This window comes from Rhipicephalus microplus, chromosome X (assembly GCF_043290135.1).
Source record: "Rhipicephalus microplus isolate Deutch F79 chromosome X, USDA_Rmic, whole genome shotgun sequence".
Lineage (NCBI taxonomy): Eukaryota > Metazoa > Arthropoda > Arachnida > Ixodida > Ixodidae > Rhipicephalus > Rhipicephalus microplus.
In genome coordinates this window covers 206,181,164-206,196,580 of record NC_134710.1, presented here as the reverse complement: position 1 = coordinate 206,196,580, position 15,417 = coordinate 206,181,164, and the positions used below count along the sequence as shown (strand labels likewise).

The following is a 15,417-nucleotide window of genomic DNA, read 5'->3' as shown; positions in this document are numbered from 1 at the left end:
ACTTATCATAAATTTGTGAGCTGGGTTTTCCGGCTACAGGAAGGGGGAAGTATAAAAAATAAAAACAGTAAAACCCACAATTGAATGCACGTAATGACGTCAATTCATTTGGAGTAGCATGCATGAAAGACGTTGGGAATGCATCATAATCTAAAGGGGTTTCCCGATGCACCTCGCTAGCGCAGTTTTTTCTGCACCCAGCATGCTCTGCTTGTCCTCCTCTTGACTCTTGTTCAATGGCAGTGACTACACTCCACGTAGCATTGCCAGGGCCAGCTATGTTAGACGTCGAACACGTAAATATTCAGGATTCAAATAAGTGTATCTTACAACTCGGTGTATGCGTAGTCGTATCTTTTTTCTTTCAACGATCACTACGTGAACATTCATTCTCGAATCTTTCCTTATATATATATATATATATATATATATATATATATATATATATATATATATATATATATATATATATATATATATATATATATATATATATATATATATATATATATATATATATATATATGTATATATATATATATGTATATATATATATATATATATATATATATATATATATATATATATATATATATATATATATATATATATATATATATAAACTGAAGGAAGTGGCCATCACTGATATATGATGGCCACTTCCTTCAGTTTCAAAGCCGCTATATATATTGCAGGGAGGGATGCACATGCGCACCTAAAGAGCAAGTCCGCGCTCCAAGAAAGCCATCGATGCCAATAAACTCTGCGCCTATCAGATCTATCAGATAAGAAATAACCCTGGGAACTATACAGAAGATGGCAACCAACAGCTTCGAAGCACGATTCTCCTAGCCCCTACGTCTCTTTTCTAACGAACACTCTTCTACGGCAACTACGCGTCTTCGGCATGCAAGTAGTACAAGCGACGTAACTTACAAGCCTTGCACCACAGTCGCCATTCGAGCGCTCTTTAAAAACCGCGTTCACCAAGCATGACCGTCGAAGTTTCCTTGAGAGCGCTCGATCCCTCATCGGTCTCAATGACTCGGCCACATGGTCAGAAGAAAGTAGTTCTCGTCTCGTAGCGCCACGTCTTTTCGAAACTATATGCGCACGGCACCTGCGAGCTTCTTTTATAGCATACTTGCTTACCTAATGTCAAGTCACAAAGCCTTAATGTGCACCATCCTGCGCGGGAAAAAAAATGTTCTGCACCAGGCAGGAAGCCAGTGCTTCTTAATCCTCAAAAAAAGAAAACTGAAAAGTTGGTGGGTTGTGTTCTACTCAATGGTAACATTTTGTACAAATGACTATGCGACATTCAATGCTTACCGCTATTAAGTGGTTTGTAGTCAAGTGAGGGCAATTGAGAATTTAATAAAATGTAAACGTGTCACACTGCACTGCATTCATTAGAATGAAAGGGGATCAATTTAAAAGTTTTTAGCATATGCAAGCATTAATGTATATGATATGAAAACACACAAAATTCTGTGATGTTCTGATAACAATTAGTGGAAAATTTATCGTTATGCAGAAACTGTATTCCCTCCTTCACGCTCCACTCCCTTTGTAATTGAGCTGCTCTATCCAGAAACGCACTTCTCGCAGTTCAGCCATACACATCCTGTCAAAACTGCAGTATAGCACTCTGTTTATCTGTTACACGAGCGTGTCTAAAAAGGCGCAACTTTCTGCGGCAGCAATCCACTGTATAGACTATGTAGGCTCTCCAACGCCAACGCATCATTTTAACTCTTAGACTTATTCCAGGTATAAGGCAGAACGACACTTTCTTCTTTTGCTGTTGTTGAGAGGGCAATAGTTGACAACTGAATGAGTAGTGATGAAGCTGTCCCTTGTCAATGGTGACTCGGTGATTCTTTGCACTCTGACACATTCATGCATATGTCTTTCCACTAGCGTTAGGCTGTATTCAGGTACTTGTAAGCACTTGATGACTTTGACTAACCAGAACCATTGAGCGGAACATGAGTACAAGTAAAAGAATATAGAATGTGCCTGTGTAACACTTCCAAACGCATCGAAAGTGACACAAGAGAGTGAATATGTAAACTTCCCTTTTTTATATAAAACACGATGAATATATAAATAGAATACGGAAGAAACCGAAGGATTGCAGAGTAACTCTGATTAGCTACCATGTACTGAGGTGAGGCAAAAGGGTAGAAAATATGAAGGCAAAACGAGGATGTGAAAATGGGAACTTCTCGTGTACGCGTGATGAGGCGCCTGACAATTTTTGTGGTAGGCCAAGAAGTTGCATTCTCTACAAAAGCACATGACGAAACTGCACTGTACATGCACATTCATTACCGAACTGAGAAGCACAATTAGATATCATGGAGTGAACACATGTACAGTGTCAATTTTTAGGAAATGGAACGCGGCGACGCGTGGCCTGCGCGCTCCGGCGGCTGCTGGCAGCGCGTTCAAGCGGGAGCGAGAGCAACAAGATTCTCTTTTCGCGTCATCTCGCGGCGAGCAAAACAACCATTCGTTGCTGGTATAGAATGGCAAGATTGCAACCCCTCCCCCTTCGAGGCGATTACCGGCTCTCGCGTGATCGCTTTGAAGGGGGAGGGGGTCTCAATCTTGCCACTGGTTCCATATCAGCAACGAATGGTTGCTTTGCTCGCCACAAGATGATGTGAAAAGAGACTGTAGTTGCTATTGCTCCCGCTTGAACGCGCTGCCAGCAGCCGCCGGAGCGCGCAGGCCACGCGTTGCCGTGTTCCCTTTCATAAAAATTGACACTGTACATGGTGCAGTACAGAGATGGCGTAGTTCTTGATCGTGGAAGCTGTGCTTTTCCCAGTTCACTTCTTCTATAGCTCGTAGTAAATTTCACATCTAGGTTTTCACTTGTCAAGGAAGAAATTAGGTAATGATCTCGTAACAATGTAGCCTAAATCTTCCTCACTGCAAGAAATCACTTTATTAAGAGGCAGAGCCATCAAAAAAAATGAATCGACTTCTTGTACATAGTAATTTATTTGCGATTTGTGTTGACAAATAATTAATTATTTTCGTAATACATTCAACACATCACTACAATATCAGTAAAGCACATATGTAAGAGCATATAATCTCGTTACTACTGTACAAAAGATGAATTCATTTCAGCATGCAGTCCATATTTTGCATCTCATAAATATGTGAAACTTCAGTGCTTTCTTTTGTTTCGGTGGTGTCTTAAAACCTAAGTTTATATTTTTATTTATGTATCTGAACACAAACACAAAGCGAAACAACGAACCCGTTTATTCAGTGTCCTCGAATAAAGGTATCCTTTTGCTCAGCCAAACTAACTTTCTTTCACGTGTGCATATAACTGGGGCGTTCATTCTACACTCGGGCTTGCTGGATTTGATATATTTTTTTAGTTTGTAGAAGGTAGCTGTTGCAGAACTGTCTGGATATTGCTTAAGACGAAAATAAAATATCTCGAAAGTAAATTTTAATGACACATCTATATTGCTAAGTTAGGAATTATTACGTGCATGTGAATATGCTATATTAAAGGCATTATTGCGTTTCTGTACCTTCTTGCCCGTTTCAGCTAATCTGAGCGTGTTTGTAGAGCAATCTCGGAAGCTAATTCAGATATCAAGACTGATTTCTAAGTGTTATTTCGCAAAGCTGCCTAAATTTTGAATTAGGACAAAGTCTGACACTCCTCTCTAGTTCTGGACAGTGAGCGCCGCAGCCGAGAGTGACCTCCCACAGGAGGATCGAGGCAGTGAAATGCGGAGTTTAATATTTGTACACGCCGTAACGCTGTCCTTTATCAGCATCGCGCATATTCTGAAACACGTTCTCCTAATTGTTAGCCTAGCGAGTTGTACTGATTCATGACTGAAATAGCCCGAAACAGATCTCGTGTGCTGTATGGTCGAGCTGTTGCAATCATGACCTTCTCAAACCCATGAACTTTGCTTTCCTTGCGAGGATGAAATGGCCGCTGGCCTGATTTGAACTCGATTGCCATGTTCTCGCGAGGAACTCGCTTGCCGTGACAGCGGGCTTTCTTAGGTCTTATTTTATAGAACAGTGTCAGTGAGATTCGACGCTAAAGATGCAAGTGGAGAACGTGCTTACATCAACAAAATAAAAATAATTTTCTCTTATGATACATTAAAATACAAGTGCACTGCAGCTGCTTCAAGTCCCAGGCATATTCAACAAAAGCAACGAGAATTTGCGCCTCGTGCCTGAACAACAAATGGAACGCAAGCCTCTTAAGCTTTCATTGAAGGCTACCAGTACCCGAAAAGCGCATTATTTATGACCCCCAAGGCACGGCAAGCGCAGCAGTGCAACCCCTGAGATGAGTGATGAGCAAGGGTATGCATAACCCTCATGCACACATATGGCTCGTAATTTCAGGCTGGTCCCTGTCAGCGCCACAAGTTACTACAAGCCACATAGCTCCGCGCTGGCTCGTGTTTTGTATAGTCTCTGCCGAGAGTTCTTTGGCGGTCTATCCAGGACATTCACATCGTACTAGACCCGCGACGGAGTATCATCCCAGAGCACTCTAGTAGTACAGTTCTACGGATGATCAAGCTGGCCATCGTAGCACACCAACGTTCTTGACCTCACAGCGAACTTCTCAGTTGACGCCACTGACACTTTCTTGCAAGCAATCGACCACTCTGGACGCACAAAATAAAATACCACACGCATTATACAAGTGTTCTGGCCGGAAGCACTGAGCTGTGTCTTCTCGTGAGTGAAGCTGCCGCCCGCTGACATGACAATGCAGACACCACAGTCCAAGTATCGAGATTCACTTAAAAGCGTGATGAACACAGGGAACGTAATCGGGAGGACTCCAAAGCGAGCGCCGATTTTCGCCACCATTGCTTTCATCTGCGTTTTCCCTCTTTGTTGCCAACGGCGCACGTGCTTGGATGACCAGTGTGCCACCCTGCCGGCTTCAAATGACGCAGTTAAAGTTTTTCCCCGGAGAGGTTTGTGATGTTGTAGTACGAGTGGTCAGGGAAGCGGTCCAGTTCAATGTAGTCGTTCTCACTCACAAGAAGCTTGTCAAGGAGGCAAGTAAGTTCGCTGAACGACGGTCGTTCGTTGGGATCCGGGTCCCAGCAGTAGTACATTATGTTGTACATTTCTCGCTTGCAGTGCTCAGGCTTCTCAAGGCGGTAGCCGTCGCGGACGCGTCGCATCACCTCGGCAGCAGCCAGTCCAGGGTATGGTGTGGAGCCTTGAAAAGAAAGGGCAAAGCGTAGAAGTCTTTTAGCACACTGCATCGGTAAAATGTTCGCGTCGCCTGACAGAGCGAATTCAGGAAATAACTTACCGAGTGTGACAATCTCCCACATGAGTATTCCGAAAGACCAAACGTCAGTCTTCGTCGTGAAGATATTGTCGTAAAGCGATTCCGGTGCCATCCACCGAATAGGCAAGCGCCCCTGAAACAGTACAAGTTTTCTATTGCACAAAGAAGTTCGCATGTATACGAAATTGGAAAAAAAATAATACGTCTGGTGAATCGCGCACCATGTGGCAAGGGAGTGCTGTGAAATCCTACTAACAGAAAAAGTGCCCTTACCTCCGATTTCCTTTCGTAAACATGGCTGGTGATGACGTCTCTAGCAAATCCAAAATCTGCTACTTTGCAAGTTTTGTTTTCTCCGACAAGAATATTTCTCGCAGCCAGGTCTCTGTGTATAATCTAAATAAAATAACAAACAGGAACCATGTCACTAAAATACAAAGATACTGCGAGGAGAAAGCGATTATAAATACCATTGTGACATGATTCAAGCACATAACATTATGTCTGTATTTATTCTGCTTTTATTGTGTGTACATTTCACCAAATTAGAAAGCTTTAATTAGGTGAACTGGCGGATTTCCTCGTATTTCACAGTCTCCATAGAGTATATCTGTTTACACAAACATCGTGAGAGTATTGTAAACTTATTAAATTATTTTTTAGTTGATGACACTGACCTTTCCTATTAAAGAAAAAAAATTAAAAAGAGAATAATAACTATCAGTAATAGTTTTAAGAGTCTGGGGCTGAAACTTTTTGAGATGAGACATACCCATTAGTTAAGAAGCAAGTACGTCATATGGTATATATTGTGACGGCAATGTTCTCTATATATTTGATTGAAACTTGACAAAAAAAATAAGAAAAAAATAGTTTACCCACTGTTCACTCACCCGTCCAAGCAATCAGATAAATCGAATAGTAGCTGCACTTTCTCGAGCAGCATTCTTACCCCTTTGGATGAAAGGTATTCCATGCCCTTGGCCACTTGGTATGCAAAGGATGTCAGATCTCGTGATGTTAGGTGCTTACTACTGCCATGCAGGTTTCCATACGACCTTTCAACTCTGCTCTCGCGAAGGTACGTTTGCAGTTTGCCAAAGGGCACAAACTCCATGATGACAAATAAAGGGTCTGGAACAGTGGAATTAGGCAATGAGAACAGGTCATATGTGCCTTTTTGTTGGTACAAGAAACAGCAATATAAGTTTTAGGAGCTCAATTTGTATATAATGCTGTTTACACGTCGTTTTGATTATATGTTCATGTGGAAGGGTGTCCGTTTGTCTCATCTGGAATTTATTCATACATGCCCTCCACGTAACGTTCGACGAACTTCTCTGCCTTATTTACACCAGCTGAGCATAGGCGTTTTAAAATATATCTCATAGAATGCTGGGCTCCGCAAGACCGTTGGTCTGGTCCTACGATTCAACCAACCTATTTTTTTTCTTTTAATTCCCTCCTCCTCTCTCCCAGTGTAGGGCAGCCAGTGGGATACTTTTCTGATTCACCTCCCTATCTTCTGCCTCTCTGTTCCCTCCTTTCTTTTAGTCAATCGACAGTAACAGTGATCACTGATCAGTTACAAATGCTGGCAACATTTATCTTCTGTTTTTCTAGGTGCCTTAAGAGAATATGAACGCCAAATTAAGCTTCCCGTCTTATCAGGCATCTTGTCGAAAGTGGGAACCTTTGTAGAAAAAGAAAAACAGGCGTCCCCGCACTAAATATATGGTCGCCATGAACACACGAGGGCATATAAAGACTGTAAACATCACAACAGAGAATAATATCAAATATAAAGAATGTTCCATTTTCTTGACTTTATAATTGTTCAGCAGTACGTGTACTATAAAAGGTTCAGTTGTGAAAGACAGCGGACTAAATTTTTCTACATGTCTATCAATAGAATGTTATTGTTGCATTAAAGCATCTAAAAGGCTGTTGAAGACTGAATTTCGATGGTGCTCAGCAGACAAACGGCATTTAGCAAGGGATGCAAGTCACGTGAAATAATTTCTCAGAAGGCTGTGTGAGACATACATACCTCGATCAGTGCAGCTTCCTAGCAAGGTAACGACATTGGGATGAGGGTTAATTAGTTTCATCACGCCAAGTTCACTGAGAAGCTCCTTCTTTTCCTTTTCAGTGGCGTTTTCTGCAAACACACAGGTACAGGGAAATGTTATATAGCCATTCTGCAAGGAAAATGCAGGGGATAGAAATACTGAATAATTTGCCTATGCACACAATTTATTGATTATGTAAGGCTATACCGAAGCTTTCCATGCTCTGGAATACGTGTTGTTCATGCAAGAAAGATAGATATAATCACTGAAACACGGATACTTGCACGAATCAACCAGCGTGGTCCAGGAAAGCGCCGGCATTCAGTAAATATTTCGACAAGGGGTCTTCTTTCGGCCAGGGCGAAACTAAGTAGCCTTTTCAAAGCGATGGATTGATTGAGTTGATTGATTTGTGGGGTTTAACATCCCAAAACCACCATATGATTATGAGAGACGCCGTAGTGGAGGGCTCCGAAAATTTCGACCACCTGGGGTTTCTTAACGTGCACCCAAATCTGAGTACACGGGCCTACAACATTTCCGCCTCCATCGGAAATGCAGCTGCCTTCAAAGCGATGGACAGGTCTTCTTTGTTACCCTACTGCAGCGATCAACGTTTGCAATGTAGTTTTTTTATCTGAATGTTCCTCTTTCGTTTTGACATTACTGCACGGTGCGTTCCAAGAAGAAACACTGAGAAAGCATGTCCTACTCCAGCAGAGCTCGGCTGTTAACAATCAAATAAGTCATTGCATCTTTTTTATTGCGCACTCGATAATGTTTCAATAATTTTGCGATAAAAATGATGGATTCTAGCTTCGCCTGCTATCGCACAATGAAGTGTTTCTGCAGTAGTACGAACACCAAAGGTTCCGGAGGACTGAAACAAAAAGAACTGGGAAAAGTGAATGACATTTACCTTTTAGCGTCTTCACTGCAACGATGACTGGTTCTTCAGATCCCGTGATATTCATGGCTTCACATTTCCAGACTTGTCCAAAGCAGCCCTCGCCGAGGATACCAATAAACCGTAGATGGTGCCTTGGAAATTCCCACTTGCTGTGCTCTGACAACTGCAAAGAAAGAGGAACAGTGGTTTTGAAAATAGAACTGGTGTAATTCTATTATGAGTGATAACTAATGTCTCTATTAGCTTTCTGAATTCTTATAAATCTGCTAAATTTAGAATACGTTTTACCTTTCCATTTTTAAGCTTCAGCTACTATAAAAAGGAATAAAAAAACTAAAAAAATTGGCAAACAAAGCACAATAATTATAGTACCAAGAAACTTTAGTAAAGCAACTGTTTTTGTTTTTTACCATGAAAATTTTAATATATTGATGCAGGGCTAACCATGTCGAGCATATCAAGCTATACAGAAACTCAATCAACAAACAAATTAACACTTTGCGTTCATCACCTGACACATTATGCAGAAAAAAAAACCGGAGAGATCGATATTGCGAATGCAAGGTATGGCGATATACTTGTAAAACGAAAATGGGTAGTTATATTGTTTGGTGTTCACCCTTTTAATAAATATTTATTACGTATTAGAACAGGCTTGTCACTTTGCATGTAAAAGTGTACAGGACCAATATTCACGATGAGTGAGAACGATTTACAAGGTTTGGTCATTGCTCAGTTTACAAAGACTATAACAAGCATTTCCCAAAAACTGCCCGCACCAGCGATAATTACAAGTGCAACCGTAGCATCAAGATCCCCAAAATATTTGTTTATGAAGGGTAGTTTAATTATGTGTCCAGTGCTAGCCACCTGTAAAAAATGGCGACAAAATTTACATCACTGGTGCGTAGTTGTGTCACTAGGGTTGATGCAAGGTAACATGGACAGCCTAAGATTCTTCTGTTCTCTGAATTAACAATTCCCCTCAACCTTTTCCTGAAAGCCATAACTTAAACCATCTCGTACACATAGTTGAACTGTACCCCTCACCGATCAAATTGGTACATTTGACCCTCTGCGAGGTGTCACAAGTTTCGTCCAACCCGTACGTTTTTTTTTTCATATACTCGAACTAATTATTTAATTCTGAAATTAAAGAGCGCAGCGGCTTTCCTTGAATAATTGATCCTTTTGAAGTCAACATTGCCAACGACACCTGATATCTGCAGGTTTGCATTACTTTGTAAAGGTATGCCTTTCCTTGTTTTGTGGTTGATTTCCCCAAAGAAAAAAAAGAAAGAATTTACTTACGGAGCTCAAGAAGTCCGGTTCGTATCTGTTAGAGAGAGCCCTCCGAGCTCTGGGATTGTAGAGTGTAGCGGGGGAAAGGTCGAAGTTGTGCGAAAAGTTGCTATCGAGCCTGTCGCTGGACTTTTTCTGAAGAAAGATACAACGTGAAAGAGCAAAGAATAATTTCATGTTAGTATGAATGAGTGAAACGTCTACTCATGGCACTCAAGAAAAGCAAAAGAGAACTGTACAGGTGCAAATGCTCTGCTTTACGTGTTAAGCAACTAATGCAACAGCCCATGGACCATCGTTCCTAGTTAAAGCAAATAATGGTGAAACCGCATATTGAACATATAGTCCTCAGCAGCGATGCTCATAGTTATCTAATCTTATCAGTCGCTCGTACTCAAATACACTACTTTCACATTAAATAGACAGACATTATTCTACTCATTATATAAAAAAGAGTAAGCATAATAATTTTATCAATGATGATAATATGTGTTTATTAATGATGCAAGAGCGAATGATGTCGTTAAATGCGCCGGGTCTCGTAATCCGTGTTTCATATTTCATGCAGAGCAGCAGGCTAGGGCACACTAGGTCTAGCCGACCTCTCTGCCTTCAAATAAATTTTTTCTCTCTTGTTTCAGATTTGAGCCTAACTATACTGCAGGGAATATGTTAGAATGCTGCAAAATGAATGACAAGATTTTCAGCGATGCTGAGCGCATGACATGACTCACGGGCTTCAGTTTATCATCCCTGTGGCACCGACGATGCATGAGCCAGAAGAAGAGAGCCACGAGTGGTGCAAAGCCCACCACGGCCACAATGGGCAGCACCGTCGACGTCATGTCAATGCCGCCCGAAGTTCCCTGTGAGCCACCATGAGGGCCCCCTTTCTCTTCTGTGTCTGTTGGATCCTCCACTCCAGCGTCTGGTCGTACCTGTAAGCCCCATTATGATCTAGACGCTGCAAACACCCTTCACGACAATTTAATAAGTCAAAAAGATACACCATGCATATGTAGCTAGAGTAACTTGCAGGCAGCGTTGCGAAGGCGAAGTTGAAAAAAGTGATTTTTTTCCTGCGGAAGAAGACGCCGCAAGTAGCTGCTATAGCTAAGGCGAGCTAAAAGGCCAAGTGCAAAGTTAGCAAGTAACAGACGCATCCGCGTGCGCTTTGGAACACAGTGCACAATGTCTCGGTTGGCACAAAGCTCGGAACTAGCACTTTTGCCAAAACAACGTTAATGCGTAGCCCACGGCTTCTACCTGCAATCTAATCAAAGCAAATTTCCTGCTTTTCACTTGCCGCACTCTTGCAGGCTCACTGATTGGCCACAAAGTATCGCAGTTTTTCTGGAATTATTTGGCTAACCCCCGTATTCTAGAACGTCCCTTTACTCAACGCTTCACCTTCACTTGAGAAAGCCGATGGGAGCGCCACCTCTAGACACGGCAAGTCTTTGCATATCAGCGATAATCTGCTGCGATTCTTGAGTAGCGCAGCGTCATCTTCAGTCGAGCGGTGGCGCAGTGCTCAACTCTGTCAAGTGAAGGCTGAAAGTCGAGTCGAGGAGCGTTTGTGAATACGAGGGTAAGCTTAGTGCACGTTTGCTCCTGTCGCCACAAGTGGCGTGGTCGCGAAGAAGAAAAGGCGGTGGCAGCGCACCTGGCCCGTTCCCGTGGGTCCGGCCGGAGGTCTGGGAGGCTGAGGCGGCGGGGGCTCCTTGGAGGGACGTTTCCTGCCGGGGCCCAGCGAGGGCGGAGGGGCGGGAGGGGCAAAGTTGCCGGAGGGGGACCCACCTGGGCCCCCTCCCGGAAAGGGCCGCGGTGGAGGCTCAAGCAGGTCACTCCCATCGAGCCCACTGCTCGGCTTCACCACCTTCACGTACACTTCAATCTTGGCCTGCACGTGGCGTCAGGGGCAAGAAGTGAAGAGACGCGCGGACATATACTCAAGAACATCTCCGCTACATGTTTCTTCTACCTACAGTCTACTTACTGACATTGCAAACGTAAAGACCCTTCGGTATCAGTGGTTATGAGACATTACCGCTTTATAGTTGAAACAAAATATATTATTGATATTCCTATGCAAAAGATTCAAGAGGTACAAACATTCACTGCCTGGACCCTAGGAATCAGTTTAAGGAGTTATCGAAACTTCAGAAGAGAGCGAGTAAAGAACGGAAGGAACGTGTGGGAGGCCGAGCAAGTCTTGAAAAGTTGCCTTGCCCTTTAGAAGGGTGCGGGGTCCGTGAAAAAATAATAAAAGAAATGTGTTTAAATAAATTGCACGCGGCACATTTATAGATGACAATGTTCCAATTGCTTTTTCCATCTACATATACCGTATGTTTCCAGATAGCACTTGGACTCGAACACACCCGTCCCGCCTTTGCACCTAAGCATCTAATGTGTACCGTTGCTAAGTTAGAAGAAGTGGTTTCGAGTCCACGCCCCGGAGGCTGCACTTCGAGGCGGATAAGTGCAAAAGCACCTGTATACTTAGAGTTCAGTGCACATTAAAGAGCCTTAGATGGTCAAAGTTAATCCTAAGTCCCCGACTATATAAGATGTGCTTCATAATTATATAATGGTATTGGCACGTAAGACCCAAGAATATATAGGCTTGAGCACCATAACTATAGTATTGTGGACATTTTTCTGCTACCCCATCAAATAACGACATTTTCATTACAGAACGAGCATGGTCGTGCACAAGTTTTCATATTGGCTCCTGAGGTTCCCATATAAATCTAGAAATAGTTCTAAATACAAAAACTTTTAGGTGACTAAATGAAAAAAAACGGCTCGTTACATTGTTATCTCTCAATTTAACAATAATTTATTATACTTTAAATAAAACTTTCACATTAAAAGCCAAGCCTTTTATTTTGCGTACTGTGTCTATTACCAAAAGTTAAAAGCACTTCAAAAGTGATTTGTTTGTACTGCCTGCGCTTTTTTGCTCTGATGGGAGGGGGGGGGGGGGACTATTTGTAGTACGTACCACACATGCGTGCATATTAACACTAGCACGTGACATTCCCATGGTCTACATCATTTTTAATGAGGAGTGGTTCAACACAGATTAGAGTTTTCTTCGTACAAGATAGATCCGATAAGACGCTTCAATTTCGGTTCATTTCACTACAATTTATAGTGTAGAGTGAGTAAGCAAATCTCACACTTACCGTTTGATGACCATCGTAGGCCGTGATAAAGAGGTAGTAATCAGAGCCGGCCTGGAATAAAGAGAAGAAGGTTGTACTTTTCATACCATAAAACGTACGTGTACTACAGGCACCCTACGAGCACTTTTTTTATATTGATAAAGCAGGGATGGGCGATAAGTGCGCGTGGCTAAAGGTGTGGGTCAACAGCACCAGTCAGCCGTGATTGTTTGTACATAAGGATAATTGATCCCGTCATCATGCCGCTATTTAAATTTGAAATGTTATTACTGGTTAAATCCTCCATATTGAAGCTATTAAAAGTAATTATTTCCTGTCCAAAGATATGGTCAAAAGCCACCAGCCACCACAAGCCAGCCATGTACCACGCCAATGTTTCTCGAGTATAGTCTAGGTGGTTTCTGCCATGAAGAACGCAGGAAATCTTTACATTGCGCATACGTAAAGTCAACAATGCATGACACGGGTGTTCCCTTCAATGTTTCTGACGAAATCAATACGCAGGATCTTTAGTACGTTGGCGCAAATAAAACGGGTACATTGTATAAGGAAGTAGGTTCCCAGCACTTAGAAGCAAGATTGTAAATATAAATGTACGTTATTAATAGTTGTGACTTTCAGTACTGGCTTCGGTAAGCTGACTATATTAGGGATTTATGAACACTGAGAGAGAATTGAGTACCACAATGCCACAATTGCTTGAGTGTGCTTTATTGCCACCGGGCTTGTCCTTCGTGAAACTGCGAAATTTAACATGAGTCGAGGGAAAACATTTGCTTGTTTCCATGCGCACTGAAATACGCTAATCACGCCGACGTCAGCACGCAAAGGCCTCGTTTTCAGTGAAGCATGTCTCAGCACAAATAGCAGATGCCCGCGGCCTGATAGAGAAATTTCAGCGTCTTTGCAGGAGGCGCTCGAAGCACGATTTTGCCATTAAGTCCGCCTTAAATCTGGCACAATAGATCACGATCTAACCATTGCCTTTCAAAAGAGACTCAAAGTGGACCTCTGCGCAAACAGAAACGCGTTCAGCAAACCAAAATGCGCGATTTTCGTCCGACGGCCGTTCATTCCGGACACATTGCTTTCGCTTTCGTCTGGCGCACGATGCACTGCTGGCACGCTTCCGAAAGGGGAAAGCTGGTGGGAGCGTGAGCGACGCATCGGTCTTTCTGCACCCTCGCATTTACTAGAATACTTTGGCAGGCACGATTTGGCCAAGGCTGCATTGTTTGCCCTCACTCGCGGCCACGACCGAAAGCATCCTCCCATGGCCGTATGGGCCTCGAAGCCTCCATCACGTGAGGTGCAGCAACCACCATCATTGACACCTTGGACGGCAGGACAGTGTCCCCAATGCGGGGACGCCGTTCGAAATCTCCGCCAGGGACACTGCGGAGCCCACAAGGGCGCTCGCCGGGCCCTGTAATTAGGCTCTGCGCGCAGGGCACGGAGTGCGCCAGCCTCCTCCCATGACGACGCGTGGCACTCCGGGTGCGCGCAGGTCCGACGGCGCGCGCCGCCATTGTGGCGTCGTCCAAGGGGCGCCGCGCCCAAGGAACGCATGGAGGCTCTCACATCCGGAATGCCCCTCCCAGCTCCGCCTACAGGCCGCCCGTAATGAACTGCCATAACGGGCCAAGATAAAGCAGCCGTACGACCCGGGATGCGATCTGGAGCGCTCGCAAGCCCCGGGACGCCTTGATGCGCACCTCTTGCGAGTGTAGGTGTCGCGGCGGCCGGATCGTGGGCGGCCGCCGTCTGCGCCTGGGAGGCCAGGGGGGAGAGGACGGCGGGCTTACGCGGCACGTGCCGTGTGCACGGCACGCGACCGAACCTGCCTGCGGTCCCGGATGAAAGGAAGCAACTCCTAGGGGCACCTACCGAAGGGGCCACACAGTATCCGCTTCACGGGTTGCGCAAGCCAACGAAACACCTCCGCGTACAGGCTCACCAGAAACAAACAAACGATCACCTCAGCCTGCTATTGTACCGCAAAGTATAGAGAACCGCATTCACTGCCAGAATTATGTTGTTCGACACTGTAGCGAAGTGTGCTTCGCAGGGTCTCTCTCCTTTGTTAACAAGTCGAATCGAACGTGCAATTTAGTACCACACTCAAGTGTGTTTCGACAGATTGCCGTGTTCCTATTTCGCAATACCCACGCGTTATTAGTTTGCTTACAGTTACTGATCAAATTCGAGTGTAGTAACCTGTAACATTCTTTAAGCATTATTACTAACCATTTCGTGTTTTTTTGTGAGCATGTAGATAGAACTGGTAACTTATAACCTTACGTCTCTCCCATACATTACCAGAACCTGAGGATATTTGTTTTGTATCAACTATTTCAGAAATAAGTTAAAGAACTTGAACGACAATGACGGCCGCTAACACACAGTGCAAATTCGGCATGATTTTAACCAGTGTTGAGCAACAGCGTGGGCGTGCAACTGTGATATGGTGGCGTACTCATCGTGCCTTACTCCGAATCAAACAACGGTATAAGAATGCTTGTCAATATCAGCAATGCATCTTAAGTTTCCAGGCACAGCTTATGCAGTTATGTTCACAACGGAAACGGCAAGAAAACAACAAGGCTGTACTCATCA

At 43.6% G+C, this 15,417-nt stretch overlaps 1 protein-coding gene across 1 annotated transcript in view; it reads right to left on the bottom strand.

Moving 5' to 3' along the window:
• Positions 1-4,353: 4,353 nt before the first annotated feature.
• The window catches only part of Cad96Ca (tyrosine kinase receptor Cad96Ca), a 91,194-nt gene continuing 80,130 nt past the window's right edge, over positions 4,354-15,417 (bottom strand). The window contains exons 4-13 of the mRNA XM_037435788.2: positions 12,802-12,852; positions 11,274-11,510; positions 10,342-10,545; positions 9,617-9,742; positions 8,315-8,468; positions 7,374-7,484; positions 6,276-6,457; positions 5,597-5,719; positions 5,345-5,456; positions 4,354-5,248 (exon numbers count right to left, since the gene is read on the bottom strand). Of these exons, the coding sequence (XP_037291685.1) occupies positions 4,977-5,248; positions 5,345-5,456; positions 5,597-5,719; positions 6,276-6,457; positions 7,374-7,484; positions 8,315-8,468; positions 9,617-9,742; positions 10,342-10,545; positions 11,274-11,510; positions 12,802-12,852 (1,572 nt within the window). The 3' untranslated portion in view covers positions 4,354-4,976. The remainder of the gene's footprint in view (positions 5,249-5,344; positions 5,457-5,596; positions 5,720-6,275; positions 6,458-7,373; positions 7,485-8,314; positions 8,469-9,616; positions 9,743-10,341; positions 10,546-11,273; positions 11,511-12,801; positions 12,853-15,417) is intronic.